Source organism: Rana temporaria, chromosome 3, assembly GCF_905171775.1.
Source record: "Rana temporaria chromosome 3, aRanTem1.1, whole genome shotgun sequence".
Lineage (NCBI taxonomy): Eukaryota > Metazoa > Chordata > Amphibia > Anura > Ranidae > Rana > Rana temporaria.
In genome coordinates this window covers 230,402,119-230,426,739 of record NC_053491.1, presented here as the reverse complement: position 1 = coordinate 230,426,739, position 24,621 = coordinate 230,402,119, and the positions used below count along the sequence as shown (strand labels likewise).

The 24,621-nt window shown below is 44.9% G+C and overlaps 1 protein-coding gene across 2 annotated transcripts in view; it reads right to left on the bottom strand.

The window, feature by feature from the left end:
• Nucleotides 1-14,015, bottom strand: part of ZNF346 (zinc finger protein 346) — a 39,515-nt gene extending 25,500 nt beyond the window's left edge. Inside the window, exons 1-2 of one of the 2 annotated variants that reach the window (XM_040344413.1) lie at nt 13,854-14,015; nt 544-647 (exon numbers count right to left, since the gene is read on the bottom strand). In XM_040344413.1, the coding sequence (XP_040200347.1) occupies nt 544-647; nt 13,854-13,911 (162 nt within the window). In that variant the 5' untranslated portion in view covers nt 13,912-14,015. The remainder of the gene's footprint in view (nt 1-543; nt 648-13,853) is intronic. The other variant, XM_040344414.1, reaches the window with a different exon arrangement.
• Between the last annotated feature and the right edge of the window lie 10,606 nt (nt 14,016-24,621).

Genomic DNA, 24,621 nt, shown 5'->3' with positions numbered 1-24,621 from the left:
CTGCAGGTTTACATATGGAGAAAGACAATTTGAACGGCTGCACACCTATACAATGCAAATCAAATCTTGTTTAATGAATAATTGTAACAGTAAAACCAGGCACAATAGGCATATTGGGACAAGCAACCGTACACCAAGCCTCCCCAATTAAATAAAGGCAGAGCAGGAGGGCTGGGTCAGGACAAGTCTGATCATTGGAGAAGTTCCAGCACACCTGGAAAACTGACCACAGTGTGCTCCCCTGCTTAGCGTGGTCAGTTTTAATAGGAAAGCGTTGGGACTGCCAGGAACAGCAGGGATTTCACACAAAGGAAGCAATACAAAGAACAGGATACTTTTTCATACAGGTACATGGCACAGTAGTCAGGAATATAAAATGTTAGGGGAAACAAACACTTTAATCCTCAAAACTAGGAACCACAGAAATTCTGATAGGGTAGGGTTTTAATGTATGATACAGACCTGTGATCAAGCACTTAAACTAAATTACATTTTAGATTACTCATCTAACAAGTTCACTGTAAAAAAGGAACAGAAAGTTACCTGATAATGTGCAAGTTTCTGCGACTCTGAAATCAAAACAGCACTGCACACTTTACAGTGCCCATCAGAGAAAAGGTGACCATTTTCTCGGATTAAACGGTTTACTGAAAATAAACACAAGAAAAGGTGTTAAAACGCCCACTACATAAACCAACTCAAAAATACACATTTAAAAAAAAAAAAAAAAAAAAGGAAAATTCACAAGCAGTTCGTAAGAGAAAACTGGAAAAAAATAAAAAATAAAAGAAAATCCAAAAGTACGGTACATATGTTGTAAATAAGCCAAAAGGGAAAAGCTTTACGAGTGGGAGCCATTCTGTGTCGGCAATCCCACACGGGCCCCTTTTCTGCTCCAGGTTCTGAACATTATTTTTCCTTTATTTCACCTATAACCTATTAATTCTGTTGATTTTCCTTAAAGCAATATTACAGGGTTGTAAGACCTTTGTGCTTTTCACCTTATGCGTTAAGGTGAAAAAACACCTTGCACTCTCCGGCCCACCCGAGCCCCGAACTTCCGTGGGCGCGATCCTGCATTGCTTTCCTAACGGCTTGTCGGCTCTTCATTGGTTAGCCATAGCTCCAGCAGCGGGAGCTATGGCTGCAGACTGTATCACACGCGATCGCGCCCGCAAGGTAGAGAGCTTCCCAGAGGGGGCTAGCTCTTGGTTTTTTTTTTTTTTTAAATGAACGGGCCTGTGTGAAAGGGGCCTAAGTGTTATTAGTCCCAACTAATGCCAATGCATGAAAACATATGTAACATGCGCGTGGTAACCAGCCCCTCCCACAGCAACCTAAACATTTCACTGGCTCAGCGAATACAACATAGTACTGCATACACATGAAAACCTGCTAAATAATGCATAAAATGCAGAATACACACGTAAAAGGTTTGCACCCAGTCTAAAATGTAGTAAAAACTTTAAAGTGGTTCAAAAGCCAAAACATTCCCTTGCATTAAAGATGAACTCCAAGTTTACTTTTACACAATGAATGGAACTAGAAATCCCAGCATAGATCATACCTTTTTACCGTGTTGCACACTTTGTCTGCAGATCCCCTGATATCCTGGGTTTAGTTTTGCTTTGTGTCACGTGGCACTGCATATCCAGTGGGTGACGCTATTTCTTGTACAGCCACTTCCTGCAGTAGCCAGTCAGTGGACTACCCTTGTAGCCCGTCTGAGGCTATAAAATTATGCAACGACGTTCACAGCGCTGATGCTTTGTGGGATTGCATGCATCCCAAATAGCATTTAATCCCGCCCAATCACACCTACAGGAAGAATCCAGACCTCCCAAGTCCTGTCTCACAGATTGCAGCATTATTTATGAAGAAAACACCTCAAAATACACCCTGCCTGATTAGAAAGTTATCAGAGTTGATGCTGGGTGGCGATTGAATTAATCACAATTGGCATTCAATACTGCCCAGTGTAATGCAGGGAGTCCCACCCTCTCAGATGCTGACCTGCAAAGTGCCACCCCCAGATCACTGCCTTATTTAATGAAAGAACTTTATAAAATACAGAGCCTCTATGAAAAGCTAGTTCTGATGATGAAAGAAAAGTTACCGCTCCAGGTGGATTGTATTAGGATGATCAGTGTAGTCTCAGGCTGGGTTCACACTACTACACTACTTTCATCCTACTTTGCTCTGCTACATTGGTCCTACATCCATCCTACTTTCATGAACAGGATACTACTTTGGTCCGACTTCAATGATATTCAATGGGTTGAAGTATGATCAATGTAGGACCAAAAGTAGTACAGGGAGCATTTTCAAAGTTGGACCGACTTGTGTAGGACCAGTTAAGACAGCTCTCATAGGGAAACATTGATTTTCACACGTCATGCTACATGAGCTCCCAATGAGGAACGTTTGTCGGATAAGTGTGAACCCAGCCTCAGGAGATCAAGGGTGCTGGCAATGCACAAGGCAACAAATGGAAAAAGAAAATATGGACAGCCGCACTCCAAAAAACCTTGGACGTCTTTATTTAAAAAAGGAAAAAATGCACTACAAGTCACAGCACACTACACGGGAGTAAAACAGCCGATGCGTTTCGCACTATAAATTAGTGCTTAATCATAAGCTTATGATTAAGCACTAATTTATAGTGTGAAACGCGTCAGCCGTTTTACTCCCGTGTAGTGTGCTGTGACTTGTAGTGCATTTTCCTGTTTTAAATAAAGGCAACCATCAAGTTTTTTTGGAGTGTGGCTGTCCATATTTTCTTTTTCCATTTGTAGTTCTGATGACGGATGGGATTGAATGGATCACAATTAGCATTAAATTCCTTCCTGTTAAATACTATGCTCACCAGTGTGAAGAGTCCCACTCCACAGAGCCTGCTCTCTGTGCCACAATTTATTTACATATGAAGGAAACACCTTCATAGAATTTGAAAACCCTGGGCCCTGTGTAGTCTTGAATTGCCAATATTATTCGGCATGCTGCAAGACAGGTATGTCATAGGAGGAAAAAAAAAAATATCTTTTACACTTGCCTTGATGTCCGATTAGCTATCTGTGTTTGGATTGCTCTTCAGAGTTTAACAAATGGTGAGGAGTTGGATCACCTCCACAACCCGTTTTAGACCCCCTAAATGCCAGACTAACAACGCAAAATGTGCATGTTGTTCAGTTGCAGCTTCATTCAACAGAATGGGTTGGACTTGGTGGGCAGCAGCACCTGCCAAGTGCAACAGGGGGTAGAATTTCTGCCACAGCCTTGCAGATGCAGCATGTGTACACCCCCGGCCGCAGCAGCTAAGAGGGAACAGTTCAGGGGTAGTAAAAAAAAAAAAACACAGTTCAACCAAGGATTTACCCCGCCCCCCATACGATTAGCGTACATGAGTACTAGGACTGCAATAATGATAGCAAGGTATTGCTCCCCTGTATCGGTTTTTCTGAAAAATAGTTTTCATAGTGTAGCCGTTCTTCCCCCTAACATCCATAACAGACACTGCAAAGCACATACCTGATCGCAATATACATGCATTTCTACGTGCCTGTTTGTGCCTAGTGGTACTGCTCCAAGCCGAGGTCCCCCCCCCCCCTTCATTTATCCAAGAGGCAGCTTTACTTTATTCTCACATTCTTTCATTACACCTTTTACCGTATCACATGCATGTTTCACTGATTGAGTTCTCACAGCTGGTTTAAATTCTGTTGTCCTGCTCTCATGCCTCATCTCTACGATTAAAACAAAAGCCTTCTGGGACACAGGTCCTAGAAGACTGCCGGGCCATTAAAGCGCAGTGCGTTCATGCGCAGTAGAAAAGCAGCTGGAAAGCTTCACAGCTGGTTTCCCTTACCCAAGATGACTTGAAGCCAATTGAAGGATCATCTCAAGAGAGGACTTTGCAGGATTCTTGAACAGGCGAGTGTCCTTATATTAAAAGGCTGCACCTACAGTATTTGTATTTTTGGGGGGGGAGCCTGGCACTCCTCCAAGTCCAGGTGGGCAGGGTGAACGAGTCAGTAGGCTTGGTCTGAGGCTTTTACATGTATACTTCCTTACTAGTGTGCAGCACTGCAAAAGGCAGCCCATTAACTTGAAGCTCATGCTCCTTTTTGCAACAAGCATTGCGCAATTTTTTTTCATGCACATTTTGCCACAATTTCTACATGTCAATCAACATCCTTGCAGTGTCATTAAAAATAAATGGCACCGAAATGCATTATTTTATTGCAGTCTGAAAACGCAGGCAGAATCACGCCAAATCTGCCCACAATTCCAGATCCATGGATGTGAACAGGACCTTGGGGTCTGCCATTATTATAAAAGGGAACTTCATAGAAAACATTAAAGCGGGGGTTCACCCTATCGACGGGAAAAAAAAAAAAAAAATTTCTTTTACCTTAAAATCAGGCATTGTAGCGCGAGCTACAGTATGCCTGTCCCGAATTTTTTACCCCCGTACTCACCTTGTAGTCGTCCATCGAAGATACCGGGGAATGGGCGTGCCTATGGAGACGGAGGATGATTGACGGCCGGCTCTGGCGCGTCACGCTTCTCCGGAAATAGCCGAAATAGGCTTGGTCTTCACGACGCGTGCGCATAGCCTGTGCGCAGGCGCCGTGAAGAGCCAAGACCTACTCCGGCTGTCTTCGGGGAGAGTGACGTGCCAGGGCCGGCCGTCAATCATCCTCCCTCTCCATAGGCACGCCCATTCCCCGCGGGAGCCGAAATCTACGATGGACGACTACAAGGTGAGTACGGGGTTAAAAAAATCGGGACAGGCATACTGTAGCTCGCGCTACAATGCCTGTCTCGATGGTAAAATGTGTCGGGGGGGGGGGGGGGGTGAACTACCGCTTTAAAAGCTGTGTAGGGGTCTTTAATATCATTAACAGACACTCAACCATGATTAGGGTCAGACATGAATATAAAAGGCAACCCCATGGCACAATTAAAATGTGGTGTCACACCCCTCAGTATACATACCAGTTCCTCGTCCAGGACAAAAGGGAACTCTGTGGTAAGAATGAAAAACCGTGAGGGGCTCCCGTTTGATGCCTTTTAATACAATAACAGACCCTTGTCCAGAAATAGAGTTGTATGAATATAAAAAGGTAACTTTGCCGCAATACGAAAGTGTGGTGTTCTCGCTCAATATTCATACCAAGCCTTGTTTCTTAAAGCGGTGGTTCACCCACAATAACAACATTTTAGCATTAAATTAAGCATAGTAGCGCGAGCTACAGTATGCCTTTATTTTTTTTTGCCCCGTACTCACTGTGCAATCCTATAGTGAAGATTCCGACTCCCCGCGGGGAATGGGCGTTCCTATCCAGAGGGAAGATGATTGACGGCTGGCTATGGCACGTCACGCTCCCCGAAGATAGCCGGAGTAGGTCTCGGCTCTTCACGGCGCCTGCGCACAGACTATGTGCAGGCGCCGTGAAGAGCCAAGTCCTATTTTGGCTATTTCCAGGGAAGCGTGACGTGCCAGAGCCGGCCGTCAATCACCTTCCCTCTGGATAGGAACGCCCATTCCCTGCGGGGAGTCGGAATCTTCACTATAGGATTGCACAGTGAGTACGGGGCAAAAAAAAATAAAGGCATACTGTAGCTCGCGCTACTATGCTTAATTTAATGCTAGAAAAAAAAAATTATAGGGTGAACCCCCTCTTTAATGTGTTTTTCCGACTCCTAGGAATGTCTTTTTTTGGTGCGTTTGTAACGGGGTCTCTAAGAATTTACGTTCTGCCTGGCCACCCTAGAAGAAATTGTAGCAGATGACCATAGAAAAGCAGGAATGCTCTCAAACATTTATGAAAGAATATTTTTTTTAAATACACAAAGCATAATGCATTCCTTAGTAGACATTTTAAAGTATTATTGCCTTTCCATGGCTGCGATCACATGGTTATTCTTCCTGTTCCTCTAGTACAGGGATAAGCAATTAGCGGACCTCCAGCTGTTGCCAAACTACAAGTCCCATCATGCCTCTGCCTCTGGGTGTCATACTTGATGCTGTCAGAGTCTGGCTATGCCTCATGGGACTTGTAGTTTGGCAACAGCTGGAGGTCCGCTAATTGCTTATCCCTGCTCTAGTTGGTAGGACTGAGGGTGTCCCATGTCTAAAATCTAGGTGGGCCCTGCACTTTTGGCACATACAGGAAAATGAGGCAGATGCAGAAGAGCATGTACGTTGGCACATCAAGAAACTTGTTCTAATGAGCACTTGGAACATTTGAATGCATGGCTTTGTTTCATGACCATCATTTGTTATATTAGAACTTGTTTAAAGGATATGTTCACCTTCAGGAACATGTTTCTCTGCACTCTGTGTGACAGCAGTATGAGAAGTTCCCTGTACCAGCTGTCACTTTTTGAAAATGCGGCTGTGCAGCCACATCATTCATTTAGAGTTCTGTGAATAAAATAACTGACATCCTTTGCGGATGTTGGTTTGTAGTCCTCAATGAACTACCAGGGTGCTGCTGTTCTTCCTGCCAGTGTGAAACTGCCTGCTCATATGATCTACAAGCAGAGAACATACACGGACAGTCTTCACGAGTCGCGCATTGCGCCAGTGGTCTATGCTGATCGCTGGTGCAATACTTTCCAGGTTTAAAAAAAAAAGAAAAAAAAGGAAGATGAACATTAAAATACAGTGGCACAGCCATGACAAATGCAGACAAGTGCTGAACTTTACGAACCACCAAGTTGAACACTATACAAGATATAACTTTTTCTAGTGCGTTTTAATTTTGAATACACAGTATGCATAAGAACCGGTTCACACTTCCGCGGCACGACTTCGGGGGCGACTCTGCAAGTCATCCTGAAGACTACTTCAGAGGCGACCTGAAAAACGACTTCTGTATAGAAGTCAATGCAGGTCGCCCCGAGCCGCCACCAAAGTCGTGTAAGAACCTCTTTCCAAGTCGGAGAGACTTGCGACGCTCCTATTAAAACGGTTCCATTGCATTGAATGGGACGCTACTCATCGGGGGGCTGAGCCGCCTGACAAGCCGCCCCAGTGTGAATTCTTCATATCAGCCCGGTGTTTACGTTTTTGTATGTACAGGACCACACTATCATGACTTAAGGCAAACCCCATCCACACAGAAGTCCAAAACTGTATCTAGAACAGAAGCTTTAAATGCATCTATGCCCAGATATAAAACTATGGTTACATTTACTGTTTCCAATATTTCCGAAAAATCTTCCAGGACAGCTAAGCGAGAAATGAGTGGCTCCCCGTTCAACCAGAAAGATTAAAAAGACCCTTTTCCTCATTTGTTCTAAGGAAACCTCCAATGTACAGGAGTGGAATTTTTGGGTAAAAAGGCAACAAATTTCAAACACCATCACTTTACACTAAAACATCTGGGTGAAAAAATGAACGCTGTCCTGGAAGAGACTCGGAAATATTGTTACCAGTAAGCAAGGTTTTTCCCCCAAATCATTTTCCAGGACAGCTACTAGAGAGAGGATAAACATAACATGGTGGGGACAACACCCAGAGAATGCAACGCAACCTCTTTGGGATGCGACGGACGAGGACACAAAGATGGGAGTACAATGTCCTCATTGAGGAGAAAGGCCGAAACAACCTTAGGAAGAAATGAAGGCTGCGGACGCATGCACCACCTTATCCTTGTGGAGGATCAAATAGGGAGCCTTGCATGACAAGGCCGCCAGCTCAGAAACCCATCTGGGGGGGGGGGGGCCGATGCCTGCAACACATTCCTTTCCAAAGAAAAGGTTCTGGATGGACATTTACACACACACACACACACACACACACACACGATAAAAGAATGTTCTTTAGCATGGAACATACATTTTACCAGGGTTTGACAAATTTGCTGAGAATCCAGGAGCCAGCTAAAAAAGTTAGGAGCCAAAAAATGCTCCCCATCCCAACGAGCTTGCGCGCAGAAGCGAACACATACGTGAGTAGCGCCTGCATATGTAAACGGTATTCAAACCACACATGTGAGGTATCGACGCGATTGTTAGAGCGAGAGCAATAATTCTAGCCCTAGACCTGCTCTGTAACTCAAAACATGCAACCTGTAGAATTTTTTAAACGTCGCCTATGGAGATTTTATAGGGGAAAAGTTTGTCTGCATTCCACGAGCGGATGCAATTTTGAAGCGTGACATGTTGGGTATCAATTTACTCGGCGTAACATTATCTTTCACAATATAAAATAGGAATAACTTTACTGTTGTCTTATTTTTTAATTAAAAAAGGTCTATTTTTTCCCCAAAAAGTGCACTTGTAAGACCGCTGCGCAAATACGGCGTGACAGAAAGTATTGCAACGATCACCATTTTATTCTCTAGGGGATATAATATAATATAATATAATATATATATATATATATATATATATATATATATATATATATAATATAATATATATATATATATATATATATATATATATATATATATATATATATATATATATATATATATATATATATATATATATATATATATATATATATATATATATATAATGTTTGGGGGTTCTAATTAGAGGGAAGGAGATGGCAGTGGAAAAAGTGAAAAATTACACATTAGAACTGCTGTTTTACTTGTAATGCCAACGGCCACCACCAGATGGTGACAGGTCACAGAAGGAAGCTTGGGACTTCACAAGGCCGCGGCCTCAATTACCGGCCATTGCGTGGCGGGGGAGCACGGAGACACAGGATCTTGTGCCTCCGTGCGCCCCCCGACCTCGCGATCGCGGCGGGGCTGCGACACCCGGTAATTGCCACGGCCTCAATTACCGGAGGGGGCGGGGTCACAATTTATTGTCGCAATTGCTACCTGGCGCCCGGATTTTCTCGAGCCCTGCATTTTACAATAATAATTACACAACCAAAATGAGTGTGTGCTGTAAATTGCCTCCAGTATTGTCCGTTTCTTCTTGCTGGAAGCTGCCATTTTGCTGAAGCCCAGAGCAGAAGTAAATTGTTAGGCTCTGCAGATCAGCCTTCACTGGCTCTGATTTTTGGCACAATGCCAAAAATGGAGCATGTGCAGAGCAGGGTGCGACAATGTACTACTGGACTTTAAACAGTATTTGCACTTTTTTTTTTTTTTTAACATAGCTATACTAATAAAGGGGCCCGCCTGAATTGATCTAGTAGGACCTCCTTTCCTGACAAAAGATACAATGTAAGGACTATACCTCAGTCTTAAAATTCTTCCCACAAATTACCTGCTCCTGATGCAGCCGTCTACCTTGAGGAGTGAGCTTTAATTCTAAAGCCAATGTATGCTGAAATATTAGTGTCACCAATTCAAGCCATGGAACTCTAGAAGGCACTGAGTCCTATTATACGGGACCACTATACAAGACTAGAACTCTTGCCAATCTAAATGTCCAGAAAACCTTAAATTACCATCACCTTTACCTTAAGGGCCCTTTCACACGGAGCGGATCAGTAATGATCTGCTCCGTGTGTCCGCTTTGCTCAGCGGGGATCCTCTGTAAAATCCCCGCTAAGCTGGCAGCTGACAGGGCAGTCTCCGCACACTGTGCAGGGACTGCCCTGTGTTTCCTCCGCTCTCCCCTATGGGGGCTCGGATGAACACGGACCGCATGTCCGTGTTCATCCGATCCGGCAGACGGAAGAAAAATAGGATTTCTTCCATCTGCAAATGCGGATCTTTGTGGAGGCGGACAAATGACGGGTGTCAGCGGATGTTCATCCGCTGACACCTGTAATCACATAGGGACCCATGTATGTCCCGTTTTCATCCGCAAACGGACGGATGAAAATGCAGACATACGGTCCGCTAGTGTGAAAGGGCCCCAAGGGTTCACTCACTTGTTTAATTCTGAACAACAAATCATTTGCGATGCTCACAAAGAAATGGCAAGGCATACATAACCCAAAAGAAGTTGCTCGTCCTGGTAAAATAGGGACAAGGTGGATGCATGGATGGACAGAGGGGAATAAATCATCCATGACACTACAAGCTTTAGCCACCACATGTGAAATTGTTACAAGTTAAAATGGATTTTCTTGTTTCCTGTCGCTTTAAAAATAGTTGGTTGGGACCAAGCTGGTCCAAAGAAACTTCCTTTCACCAAGTGCTGCACTGGCTGTTAAGTGCTATATAAATTGCATGTAGCTTCATACAGTGCTGGGTTTCAGCTGTGTGACAGACTGAGTGGTGCTCAGTCATTCACGTGCAGCTTTGTATTCTGTGAAAGCCAATCAGAGGAAGCTTTGTATTTAAAGTCGGAGGGGTGGGCCAAACATCACGCTCCCCAACTCAGTCAGAGGAAGCTTTATATTCAGAGTGCCGCTCAAAGCAACTCTGCATTGTTTCAGGTGTGAGACAGGAAGTCTGTCACACAGCCAGAGCCCAGCACTGTGTACTATATGTAGCTGAGGCTACATACAGTACACAGTGTATTGAGACACTGCAGCAGTTAATAAAGGAGATAGTTGGTCCAAACAAAATAAAACGTGAGGAAACATGAAAAATCTGCTTTAGGGCAAACCAATGCCAACTGAAAGCACACTAATTTGATTAAAGCATAGCCTTACACATGGACATCATAAAAACCCTTATGCAAATGACAGATTCTAATCCTAATATAACCATGATACGATTCTCATACAAATCTTCCTAGATGAATCCAAAAGCTTGATTTTACAACCCTAGCATTCTATAAAAGCCTTGCTTAGAGCCCAGTAACCTAAAGCAAGGTTTCTCAACTTCAGTCCTCAAGTACTCACAACAGGACAGGTTTTCCCTCAGATCAAACGGCTGTGGTAATTATTAAGGCAGTGAAACCGATCAAATTACCTTTGAAAAATAATGGAAAGCCTAAAAACATGACCCGTTGGAGGCACTTGAGGACTGAAGTTGAGAAACATTGACTTTTCTTTAGGCTTGCCTTTTCAGTGCAGCTCTGAATGTAGAGGTAGACCCCAATTTAGTCTGCTCAGGAGGATACATTACTTCCTGATGGCACCCCACCTTGCTACATAGAAGAGAGATTCTTTCAGAGGCTTGATGTCTGGGCTCTGCACACAGCCTAGGACAGCAGTATGCCCTCCACTTCTGCAACCTGTATCATTCACTGGCCCAATGTCAAAAGTGTCAGGCAGCATCAGTTACAGCGGAGTTTCAGGCTGAAATCCAACTAGGTTTTAAACAATAGAGCACCCCATTTTCCCCTAGGTACCTTTTCTATGTTTTTTCAGCTGGACTTCCATCCTACCCCTCTGCGGCGAGGTACAGCGCTTCCACAATTGCATTGGGCCTTCCACCCACCCCCCACCTTCTAGGACCCTGTGTGTGGTCCCAGAAGACGACAGAACTATTCAGAACGCACAGCACAACTCACGCATGCACAGTAGGAAACCCGCTGTGAAGCCTGAGGATCTAGTCACCTGAGGGGTGACTTGACAACCACCATGATCAGAACCAGGAGGAACAAAATATAACTGTGTACTCTTGGATCATCAGAAACATAAAAAACTGAGAAAGATGGGGAGGGAGGAGCTTTTCAATCTCTTCCTAGTTTGTTTACAGTTGAAGGTGGAGCCGATTATTGCTTGTGTAGCTGTCCCAGAAGAGGATTTGGTGATTTGGTAAAAGAACTTACATATTAAGCAGAACAAGATCTTTTAAAACAAGCCATCCCTAATCACACTGTTTGAAGTATTTTATTCCTCAAAGAAAGTGAAAGGAAGGGAGCAACGGCGAGTTCAGTGCTCATGTTTTTGAGCTTGGAAGGTTATTTTCTACACAAGGTCTATGCCTACAAAGGCAAATGAGAGGGTTTTGAAGTGCCTTTTCTACTAGCATTTCAACGTGTAAATGTAAGAAAATATAAAAGACCCATATTTATTACTGTTTTTTTTTGTTTTAGCTAGAGGACCAATATCAAGGCAATATGTAAACCCAATCACTAAAATTATTGGAAGAGCACACAGATGCCAGTCAGGCCAATGTTCTGCTTCTGCATGTTGCAGCATAGAAGGCTTGGAGAGTAGCTGTATGTCCACTAATCATTATACTTCAAGAACCCCACCCACCATCTTCCTCAACTCCAGTGTGTCTCTTGCTCCCTCTATCTCTCACCTCCATATTTCCCCCCATTCTCCACTGCTCTTTTCTGCTATCCCACCATCTCTCCTGCACCCCCCCCCCATTCCTTCTTTCCATGTCTTTGCTCCACCACTCAACCTCCTCATTCCTCTACCCCTCCCATCTCTCTTCCTCCATCCCTTTCACACTCTGCCCCCATCTCTCCCACACTCTGTTCTTTATGTCTTGTGGTCTGTTGTTCCAAATTCCTCCCATCTGTATTCCCCCAACACCACTTCATCCTCTTCTCCTAGCCCTCCATCTTTTCATCTCTCCCACTTTCCCTACATCTCCACCTCTATCCCTCATTTTCTCCTACCTCTTCATCTCTGCCACCCCCTATCCCTCAATCTTCCCCTTCCTATCTGAAATACTCACTTCCTCTGGGTAAAGTCTAGCAGAATCACTGTAGTGCCGATCCCAGCGTATCACACTGTTCACTTTTTTGTAATACAAACTGATCACATTTCACCTATCCATTCATCTCTCCTGCCCCCTCCATCTCCTACTCTACCCCCTCCATCTCTCCTGCCCTCTCTTCCTCTACCCCCCTCCATCTCTTCCTCTACCCCCTCCATCTCCTCCTCTACCATCTCTCCTGCCCTCTCTTCCCCCATCTCTCCTGCCCTCTCTTCCCTTCGCCTGTCCCCCCCCCCTTCTACCCCCTCAATCTCTCCTGCCCTCTCTTCCTCTACCCCCTCCATCTCTCCTGCCCTCTCTTCCTCTACCCCCTCCATCTCTCCTGCCCTCTCTTCCTCTACCCCCTCCATCTCTCCTGCCCTCTCTTCCTCTACCCCCTCCATCTCTCCTGCCCTCTCTTCCTCTACCCCCTCCATCTCTCCTGCCCTCTCTTCCTCTACCCCCTCCATCTCTCCTGCCCTCTCTTCCTCTACCCCCTCCATCTCTCCTGCCCTCTCTTCCTCTACCCCCTCCATCTCTCCTGCCCTCTCTTCCCCCTCCATCTCTCCTGCCCTCTCTTCCTCTACCCCCTCCATCTCTCCTGCCCTCTCTTCCTCTACCCCCTCCATCTCTCCTGCCCTCTCTTCCCCCTCCATCTCTCCTGCCCTCTCTTCCCCCATCTCTCCTGCCCTCTCTTCCCCCATCTCTCCTGCCCTCTCTTCCCCCATCTCTCCTGCCCTCTCTTCCCCCATCTCTCCTGCCCTCTCTTCCTCTACCCCCTCCATCTCTCCTGCCCTCTCTCCCTCTACCCCTTATTGTCACCTGCTCTCTCTTCCCACATCCCCCCCCCCCCCCCCCCCATCTCTCCCGACCTCTGTTCCCCCTCAATCTCTCCTGCCCTCTCTTCACTCACCCCCCCCCCCATTCCTTCCTTCTCTCGCGCTCTTTTTCCCCTATATTTCCATCCTCTCTTCGATCCCTCTTGCTCTCTTCCCATCGATCTCCCCGTACAGAAGCAGTGCCCGGCGTGTTCTATAGTATGACTAATGAAGGACAATCGGTGCTCGCTCTGCACACCCTTCCCTCCCTTTGTACGACTCCTCACTGCCATCCAATACGTATACGGCCCAGTCCTGATAAAAGCCCAGGGTGCAAGGACTATTCATCCCTCAGCCGGTAGGTGTGAGTAGGATGCCGAGATCCGCGCTTCTTCTACGAAGGTGAGCCTGCGTCCATAGATGGCCTAGGCCGGTCACACCCCCCTCGACCTTGGACACACGCATCCCGTCGTAAACCCTCCCAAACCGATCTTACCCGCTTCTATCCCGACGGGCAGCTCCATATCGTCCCCGTTATCGAATGTATCCGCCATCTTCTAGCTGCTCAGTGACCCTCCGTGCACACGACAAAGTACACGCGCTGAAAGACCTAGTCTCGCGAGACCGGAGGCGATAGCTCGAGCGTGATTCAAGCCGCCGAGAGTGTCCGCCCAGAAACAACAAAGCTTTATTGCTAGGAGAACAAAGAACAAATCCTTTACGTTAGCCACCAAGAGGGCGGGAGTAAGGCACTTTGTCTGCGACTGCTACAGAGCCCAAAATGGTGTACAAGAACACTGAGTAAACTTCCTATGAGAATTACACGGCTCAAGCACTGCATATAATAAACAACTGACATTTTTATACTTTTAGAATTATGTATCGGGTTGAATAAAACATTTTTCTGGCATTATGGTCCCTTTAACCATTCAATACAGAGCACTTTCCCCCCATTCCTGCCAAGGCCAATTTTCAGCTTTCAGCGCTCTCACACTTTGAATGACAATTGCGCGGTCATGCAACACTGTAGCCAAACGACATTTTTATCATTTTTTTTTTTTTTTAGACCAATAGAGCTCTATTTTAATGGTATTTAATCACCACATGGGGTTTTATTGTGTTGCTAAACAAACGAAAAAAGACAGAATATTTGGAAACAAAAAAGTTTTTCTTCGTTTCTGTTATAACATTTTGTAAATAAGTCATTTTTCTCCTTCGCTGATGTGTGCTGATGAGGCTGTAATGACATAGCTCCCAACTGTCCCTGATTTGGAACAAAGTCCCTCTGTCCCTCCTTCCTCCTCATTTGTCCCTTATCTATATCTATAGCCTATATATCTGTAGTGCTACCCCGTGTGGGGGCCGCTGGTGAATGTGGTCTGTCTCCCACCTAGGGTGACCACATTTTCAAACTACAATTCAGGGGCCCCCCCCCCCCCCCCCTTCCCAAAAATCAGCTTGTGCTGTAACGAATCACAGCACAATGATTGGACACAAGAGTCGGGATTTATGATTTCTCCAATCACAAGCAGGGGGCAGAGATTGTGCTCCTCCAGGCATTCCTGGCCAGGACAAGTACTGTCAGTGAGTAAAGTGGTGATGTGGCAGCCTTTTTTGGGGGCATCAGATTGGCCCGGGGGTGGCTGTGTCAGTTTCATTCCGGGACACTGTATTGTTCTGGAATGAAGGTGTCCGGGACAGACCTGCAAAATGCGGGACTGTCCCAGGTAATCCAGGACACGTGGTCACCCTACTCATCCTTGAGGTGAGCAGGCATTTTGGCAGGTGGTGGTGTGCACTGAATATTGGATCCATTTAAATAGGATTTTTTCACAGGGGTGACAGCTTTGGAAACCTATATATGAACTGTTTTTTATAATTATTATTTTTTTTTTCATAAATTGTTTTATGGAATGTATAATTATTTGTTTATATAAATACTAGTGCTGTCAAGCGATTAAAATTTCTAATCGCGATTAATCGCATTAATGTCATAGTTAACTCACGATTAATCGCGCGATTAAGGAGGTTCACCCTTTAAAATTTTTTTTGGGTGTTTTCTTATTTTTTTTTTTTTTATAATATTAAATTGTGTTTTTTTATTTTTTTACATTTTGATTACTTTTATTGCTGTCACAAGGAATGTAAACATCCCTTGTGACAGCAATAGGTGGTGACAGGTACTCTTTATGGAGGGATCGGGGTCTAAAAGACCTCCGAGCCCTCCTTTGCACTTCAAAGTATTCAGATCGCCGAAAACGGCGATTCTGAATACTGTGTACTTTTTTAAATCCGGCGCCATTGGCAGCCGAGAAACCCGGAAGTGACGTCATGACGCCGCTTCCGTGGTTTCAATGCGGAGACTGAATCAAAGCCGTTTACGGCTTAGTGTCAGTCTCCGCCTGAACACAGAAGGCGGCGGAAGGAGGATCGGGTCTCCCGGTGGGACGGGAGGCCCGGTCAGAGCGGCGAAAGGCAGCGGGAGGGGGGGGATGTCCCCTCCCGCTCCTCCGGCATAACAACCGAGCTGCTTTTAGCCGCATCGGTTGTTATGTTTGAATAGCCGATCGCCCGCTCTAAACAACGGTACCGGGATGATGCCTGCGGCTGCAGGCATCATCCCGGTATAACCCCCGAACGCCGAGGACGCATATATGCGTCCCGTCTGCGTGAAAGGGTTAAGAGGTACTTGCTGACAAAAAAAAAATGTTTTAAAGGGTGAACCTCGTTAATCGCGCGATAAAAAAATTGACGGCGTTAAAATGGGTTTGTGTTAACGCCGTTAATAACGCGTTTAACTGACAGCACTAATAAATACGCAGCGCTGCACTATTTTCACAAAATTAATATTGCAGTAGGTGTGGTGTATTACTATAAGTGTTCAGCAGCTGTGTAGATACTAAGAGGGTTATATTTGTTGCTTTTTTTTTCTCACGTTATTATAGGAGTCATTTATTAGTATTGTGGCGCTGATTGTTTTTCTCACAAATGTAATATTTTTTTTTGGGGGGGGGGAGTGGGGGCTTCAGTAGGAGTGGGACTTCCTGTCCCACTTCTCCTTCCACCCAGGGTCCGCTTAGGCGTCTCGTTATATCTCGGCCCCTTCCTGTAGGCGATCACCTGGGACACGTGACAGGTCCCAGGAGATCGCCTGTCCACTCAGTGAGTGCCCGGCCGTGAAGCCCAAAGCTGTCACGGCCGGGTGCCTACAGTTAGAATGGGGGTGCTGGCGGAGAGGGGGGGGGACGAACGAAGCTCCGGGCGGCCCCGTAGTTGGACAGTGGAACAGGTAAGTGTCTGTTTATTAAAAGCCAGCAGCTACACTTTTTGTAGCTGCTGACTTTTATTAAACATAAAAAAGGCTGGAACTCCCATTTAATCCTGACGAGATTGTATGCTCCTCTCAAATCAAGCTTCGTGAAAACTGTTGCTCCCTTGAGGCGGTCAAATAACTCTGTAATCAATGGAATCGGATAGGCATTCTTGATCGTTAAACGATTGAGACCCCTATAATGAATACGAGGTCTCATGTTTGCCACTCTTCTTCTTCTTCACAAAGAAGAAACCAGCACCAGCAGGAGATGAGGATTTGCGGATGAAACCTTGAGAAAATGCATCTGTAACATACTCCTCCATGACCTTATCCTCCAAGACCGACAAAGGGTAAACCCAGCCATGAGGGGGTATGGCACAAGGTTGAGGGTTAATTGCGCAATCATACGACCGGTGTGGAGGCAAAGTACTGGCTTGACCTTTGTCAAAGACATCACTAAAATTGCGGTACTCCTCTGACAGCGAGGAGAGTGAAGAGGTGCACAGGACCTTAGCTACCTTCTGGAAGCATCTCTTAATGCATTGTGGCGACCAGGACAGAACCTCAGCACGGAGCCAATCAAAAGAAGGGTTGTGCCTCTGTAACCAAGGATAAACAATAACCAGCTGAAACTTAGTTGAGGAAATAACTTGGAATTGGATTATCTCATGGTGAAGAGCCCCTATGGCCATGGACAACGGAACAGTCTCATGAGTCACATGGGCAGGCTGTAGAGGACTCATGTCAAGAGTCTCAATGGCAAATGGAGTATCACGCAACTGCAGCAAAATCGAGTGCTTCGATACAAAGGCAGCAGCCCCAGAGTCGATTAGAGCCTGTGTCTCGACAGACGACTCAGTCCAAAACCAGGGGCTTATACTTCTGGATAACTGGAGACGAAACAACGCCACCTAAGGTCTGTCCGTGAAAGGACCTCAAGGTTCAGGCGTTACCTGAACGGGTAGGACAAGACTTCAAAAAGTTACCAGCCTGGCCACAATAAAGGTACAATCTCTCCCTCCTCCTAAGGGCTCTCTCATCCGCGTGAAGCCCAAGTGCATGGGTTCACCTTCACTGACCGACTCGGTACCAGAAGGCATGGGAGATGAGGGAGGCAAGGGTGGGACTGCAAAGCTTGGAGACAAATGTACAGGAGACTTCCGCAAGTGCTCCTTAAAAGAGAGTCTTTCTCTGAGTCTGGAGTCAATGAGGATGGCAAATGTGATCAACTTCTCCAGCTCAGTGGGTATATCTCGAGCTGCTATCTCATCCTTGATGTTATCCGAGAGACCATGAGAAAAAGCAGCCATGAGGGCCTCATTGTTCCAAGCAACCTCTGCTGCCAGAGTACAGAGTTCAATGGCGTTATCAGCAACAGTTCTCGTACTCTGTTTGATGGACATGAGGCTCTTGGCAGCAGAAGTGGAGCGTGCGGGAATGTCAAATCTCCTTTTGAAGGAAGCCACAAATTCTGGGTACCTCATGACCACGGGTTTTTGTGTCTCCCATAGAGGGTTTGCCAAGGCTCTCTCAGAAAGCAAAGATATCACGAAACCTACTTTGCTTCTGTTCGTGGGAAACGCCTGGGGCAGAATCTCAAAGTATATCTCAACCCTCTGCATTGAACTTGATTGCCCCCAAATTGCTGGGGAAGCAGAGCAGAACCAGACATACCTCCTATAGAGGTAATACTCAAGGCAGGTGCCTGCACAGAGACCGGAGCAGCAGCATGGACGGCCTGCAACACAGGTTTTACCGGAGCAGCCACAGTGGGAGATTCCAGGTGAGCCGTGCGACTCAGGAGCGTTTGTAACCCCATGGCAAACTGATCCAAGCGGTGATCCTGGTCATCCAATCTGGAAAAAATATTACCAAGTGGATTGACTGCATCTTCTGAATTCATGGCCTTCATCTACTGTCAGAAACCATGAATCAGACCGAGACAGAAGTACAGTTAAATCATAGTTGTTTAATAATAATAATAAAGACATAAACAGAGTCAAAACATAGCCAGAGTTCAGGAACCGAATCGGATAGTTAGCCAAGCCAAATGTCAGAGAGCCAGAGATATACGTAGTATAACAGCAAGCAGGAGAAAGTCTCTGTGATGTTGACCAAGGCGAAGGCAGAGATCATCTGAACTGGAAGGCCTAAGTAGGCAGGACTGATGAGCAGGATCATCAACAGGTGAGTCACTGTGGAGAGAAAGGAGCTGGCAATTAGCTGACAGCTGAGCGCCAGCTCAGAGAAGGAAGGGCTGAGCCCAGCCCTGACAACCCTCTAGTTTGTCTGGTTGCTTTTGCTGGGTCAGTGTGATCTTCCTATTCCTCACTCTTTGGCAATTCATTGAGGGGTCGGGCTATCTTGGCGAACCCCTCCACGAATCTCCAGTAATTGGAACAGAACCCCAGGAATGATCTCAGTTCAGTCACATGACTTGGCCTTAGCCAGGAGGTGACAGATTCCAACTTCTTGTAATTAGTGGCCACTCCATCAGCAGAGACAATGTGCCCGAAGTAAGTGACAGAAACCTGATAGTATTGGCAATGCTCCAGAGAGAGCTTCGGCCCCTCATCATGAAGTCTTCTCAGCACCATCTCTAGATGCTCCTTGTGTTCTTCGAAGCTTCCGCTGAAGACATTAATGCTGTCTAGTTACACCAACACTTTGGTCAGATTCATATTACCCTCAGCTGCTGGAAAGTCACTAGCTCTCCAGCTAAACCTTGTGGCATTCTTACCAAATTATTTTTTTTATTAGAGAAAAGGAAAATCAGAGTACAAATTACAGCCAGGGTACCTAAGTACCACACAATAGCACATAATCAAAACATGTCAAATACATACTCTGAGAGTAAGCAAATATCTTATAACAAAGAAAAACAAGGGCAAACATCACTATCTAGGATATTACCCGCTACTAGCTAATACTAAGAGAAAAAGAGAAAGAGAGAGAAAAAAAAAAGAGAGAGAGAGAAAAAAGAAGAAAAAAAGGGAGGGCCAAAGACACCGTAGTGAACGGACCATCTGACGTCTTCTACCTTCCAAGAAGAGTGGAAAGGAAATGATCAAAGCCAAGACAGCAATCTCATCCCGTATCAAGTTGTGAGTACAGTATTGATCAGAATACCTGAACGTCACCCAGGGTAGCCACGTCTGATTGAATTTTTCCGACGATTCCCTGGCAATTGCTACAGTTTCCTCCAATTGGTGAATATTCTCTATGGAGCTAAACCATTCCGAGATGGAAGGAATATCCTTCGATTTCCAGTGCCTGGGAATCAAGACTTTCGCTGCGTTCAATAGATGTCTAATCAATGATTTTTTGTATTGTTGCATGGAACAGTCGGCGATGTGAAGTAAGCAACATGCAGGCGTAAGGGAGATTGTAGTATCCGTAATGGCTTTGATCAATTCACACACCCTGTCCCAGAAAGGTCTCAGACAAGAACACTCCCACCAAATATGAACAATGGTGCCCGGGTCTTGTTCGCATCTCCAGCAAGAATCCGATGTCAGCGGGTACCATTTATACGACATTTCCTGAAATCTCGTGGCAATCGCACACTTATGGGCAAAAATACAGGCACGTTTCCATTGCTTATCAGTGAAATTTGTTTTAAGCGCCTTTTCCCATGTACTCGTATTCCGGAAGCTATCCCCCCCCTGTCTAGCCAGAAGTACATAAGAGAAGTAGATCTCGGAACCGGCGCTCCAGGCAGGCAAGTTTGTTCAAAGGGCGTTATCGGTCTAAGGAATTGTTTTTTATTCTGGGAAGCCTGTGTATAGTTATGCAGCTGGCGGTAAGTCCAAAATGAAAGAGAGCTCTGAGGATTTATCTCTCTTTTTAGGGAATCAAAAGGTTTAAAGGTGTTAGCCTCAACACAATGTATCATTAAGAGAGGCAACAATTGATCAGTGGGTGCCAAAAAATGCAGGTCCATCCCGGGCATGAAATCAGGATTACGAGTAATAGGAGTAAGCGGACCGGGACATGAGGACAATTTATGATGTTTCATCATCATATGAAACACTCTAAACGTGGACCCCACGAAAGGATGCTGCTGCAAACTCTGCGGTAGTTTCCCCCAAGGAATCCAAGGTAGGAATATAAGGTGTAATGTGGAAGATACTTCCTCTAATGTGACCCAATCCTTCTGCCTCCTGTGACAGTTCCAGTCCACAATTCTGGCTAGATGCATCCCGGAGTGATAGAGTTTGAAATCCGGCAAGCCTATACCTCCCTCATCCTTAGGTTTTAAAAGCGTATCCAGCTTTATCTGAGATTTTTGTCCCTTCCAAATAAAAGTACGTACAATAGCCTGAAGTCTTTTAAAAAAAAAAGCTGGGAGTGGAATAGGTAAAGTGTGGAAATGATATAGGATTCTGGGTAAAATTACCATCTTCAGTATGGCAGCTCTGCCAAACCAGGAGAAAGGTCTAGAGGTCCAACCTTTAAGATCTACTTGGATTTTTTTTAACAAGGGAAGGAAATTAATGTTATAGATATCCCCAAAGTTAGCCGCCAGTTTAATTCCTAGATAGGTAATAGATTAAGTTACCCACTTAAACGAGCAGGAGGAGCGTGCACTCTCTAAGGAATCAGATGACAGTGTAAGATTAAGGGCTTCCGATTTAGAGTCATTAATTTTCATATTGGAGATCTAGCTGAAAATTTTGAAAGCTTTAGAAAGGTTCGGAATTGAGTCGTGAGGCCGTGTTAAAAAAAATAAAAGATCGTCCGCATATGCTGCCATTTTAAAGTCACGCTGGCCTATCTGGAAGCCTTGTACCTCCGGGTTTGCATTGACTGTGCGAATAAAAGGCTCTAAAGATAGAATAAATAAAATAGGGGAATCCCTGCCTTGTGCCATTGTTTATAGCCACTACTTCTGAAAGGGTGCCATTGATTTTAAGCTGTGCCCGAGGTTTATAATATAAAGCCGATATCCACGCCATCATGTGCGATCCCAACCCAATATGTCTGCAAGTAGCAAACATATAGTCCCAGGCGACACGGTCAAAGGCCTTCTCCGCGTCCGTTGAGAGGAGAAGGCCCTCAATTCCCCGGGTATGTGCGAAATTAATCAAATTAGGGGCTTTTATGACATTATTCCGTGCTTCCCTTCCTGGCATGAATCCCACCTGTTCTGGGCCTATAAGTTTTGAAAGGAAAGGTGTCAGTCTAGATGCCATTAATTTGCACAATTAAACCTTGTGGCATTCTGTCCAATTCGTAGAACCCCAGTGGGCAGAAAAAAGCCATCTTCTCTCTATCATATTTTTCACAGGGGTCTGATGGCACCCACTCTTCAAATCCAGCACACCGAACTATTTCTCCCCCGACAGGCATTGTAGAGCATTTTCTTTCTGTGAGCGAATAGCTTTTCTGTTAAGTGTTAGGCAATCGATATACATCCTTAGGGAGCCATTCTTTTTCCATACTATCACTATAGGGGAGGCATAAGGATTGCGTGACTCCCGAATGATGCCCATTCTCTTTAACTCTAGAGTGCACTCTAGCAAAGACTATGATGGTATATGTAGCTCCCTAAGAGCGTACCTTTCAGTATGAACAACCAGGGCAAACTTCCTGTAAAGCAATTGTTTGGTCAATAGTCCTTAGCTCAGAGTCTTCAGCTGGCTAGAGTTTGGGCCCAGTCTTTAAGTTGGTGCACATAAGTACAGACTGTAAGATTGAAATTTAAATGCGGTATGAGTGTGCCAATGTCATAAATAAATTGCAAAATGTATTCAAAAGAAGGAAACGTGAACTTTAGAGGCACATCTGTAGCATTGAAATACAAAATGAACTTTTATTAATCTTTAAAATTCACATTATTAACATGACATGTTAAAAACAAAACATGGTGTTTGGTGTAAACGACGCTTATACCACCTAACACAACCAACTATTACCACAGTGGAACAGATCGATCAGTTGTCCTGCAGGGATAATCATGGGGTAAGTAAAGTAATACATTATAATTGAGCCAACGTAAAGCCAAAAGTGGGACTTCCGCTTATCGCTCCACATTTTACTGCAGAACCCATGGAAATTTTGAGCCATTTACGACTAGTTTTACTTCTAGCATTTAGCTTGGGGCTGACTTGGATAAATGTGAGGACCGGAAAAACGAGGTATAGTACATACCAACTAGTCCAACTGAAAGGAGCAGCTGCTTTTTTAAATGGTATTATTCAACAGGTTCGTGATGATAAGTGGAAACATCTTTCCCAACTAGAAGAATATGGCAGTGTAATTCCAACTTTTTTTTTTTTTTATAGCAAACATAAGAAAAACATTACTACTTTGAATATAACTGCTTGAAGTGGTAATTTCCCCTCCATCATCCAGATGACAAAGCTAAAAAGATAATGCATTTGTCTTCACAGAATGTGACATGAATACCTACATAGGCTGCATTCACTCTTGGTGTCAAAATAAATATGTGAAATCCCAGATCAACTCCTCATTGTTCTTCTATGCCAAGATTCCACAAACCATCTATCCTCTACAATAATCCTTCCAAATTCTATTCACTTAATAGATGCAGTATATTTTTATAGGTTTTACCAAACTCAAGACACCTTACAGGTTTAGAATACATAATAACTAAAGACTAATTCTAAATGTGAAGCCATTTGTAAACATTATAGTCATCTGTATCTGCTCTTTCAGCAAAAATTTGCAAAACATGTTGAGGTTTATTGTACATTGGTTTAAGTCAAGGATGTCCTAGTGGCAAGGTGATTCAGCGGGTGTTTGAGAGGCAATAAGAAGGCGATACGTCTCCTCCTCACCTCTTGTTTTAAAGGAGTAGTAAACTTGAACAAAAAAAATAAACTTTTCCCTTGAAAGGCTTTGATCTAATGTGCTAGTATGGATCGCATACTAGCATATAATGTGAAACTTACCTTAAAACTCAGCCCTCCAGCGGCGCACGGTCACCGCTGACACTGCTTCCATCTTCACCTGTTCTTTCTTCCTTCCTTCCTTCCTTCATTCCTTCCGGGCTTGCGGTCTCCCGTCCTTTGAATGGCTGAGCCGCGATTACTTTACTCTTTACGGCACAGGGCTCTGAAAGAAAGACACAGGTATGCCAGTACTTCAGAGCACATGTGCCGGTGATGTCTCTGGCGGCTGCACAAGTAAATATCTCCTAAACAGTGCACGTTTAGGAGATATTTACAGTACCTACGGTAGGACTTGTGTAGTGGTGATCAGGAACACTCTTGCTGGGTTACACTGGTCATGGACACTGTCATGGACACTGTTGATGGCTTATACTGGTCTGGTGACACTGGGAATGGTGGTTCAGTGATCAGGAACACTGTAACTGGAGTGGAGGTGATCAGGGACATTATGACTGATTTAGCAGTGATCATGCACACTATAACTTGTGTTTTGGTTATTAGGGACAGTATGGTGTAGCATTGCTCATGGACACTGTAACTGCTGTGGTGGTGATTAGGGACAGTATGACTGAAATGATGGTGATCAGGGACTGGTGTGGCGATAATCAGGGACACTAACTGGTGTGGCAATGATCAGGATCAATATGACTGGTGTGATGGTGGTCAGGAACACTATAACTGGTGTGGTAGTGATTAGGGACAAAATTACTGATTTGGCAGTGATCAGGGACATTGTGACTGGTGCAGAGGTCATTAAAGTGATTGTAAAGGCAAAAGATTTTTTAACTTAATGCTATGCATTAAGATAAAAAACCTTCTGTGTGAAGCCCCAGCCCCCCTAATACTTACCTGAGCCCCATCTCTATCCAGAGATGTCTATGAATGCCTTGGCCATTCCGTCTCCATTGGCTCCTGCTGTCAAGAAAACTCAGTTAGCCAATCAGGAGAAAGAGTGGGCAGGGTCCGTGTCTAAATGAATACACTGAGCTGCAGCTCAGCTCGGGTGCCCCCATAGCAAGCTGCTTGCTGTGGGG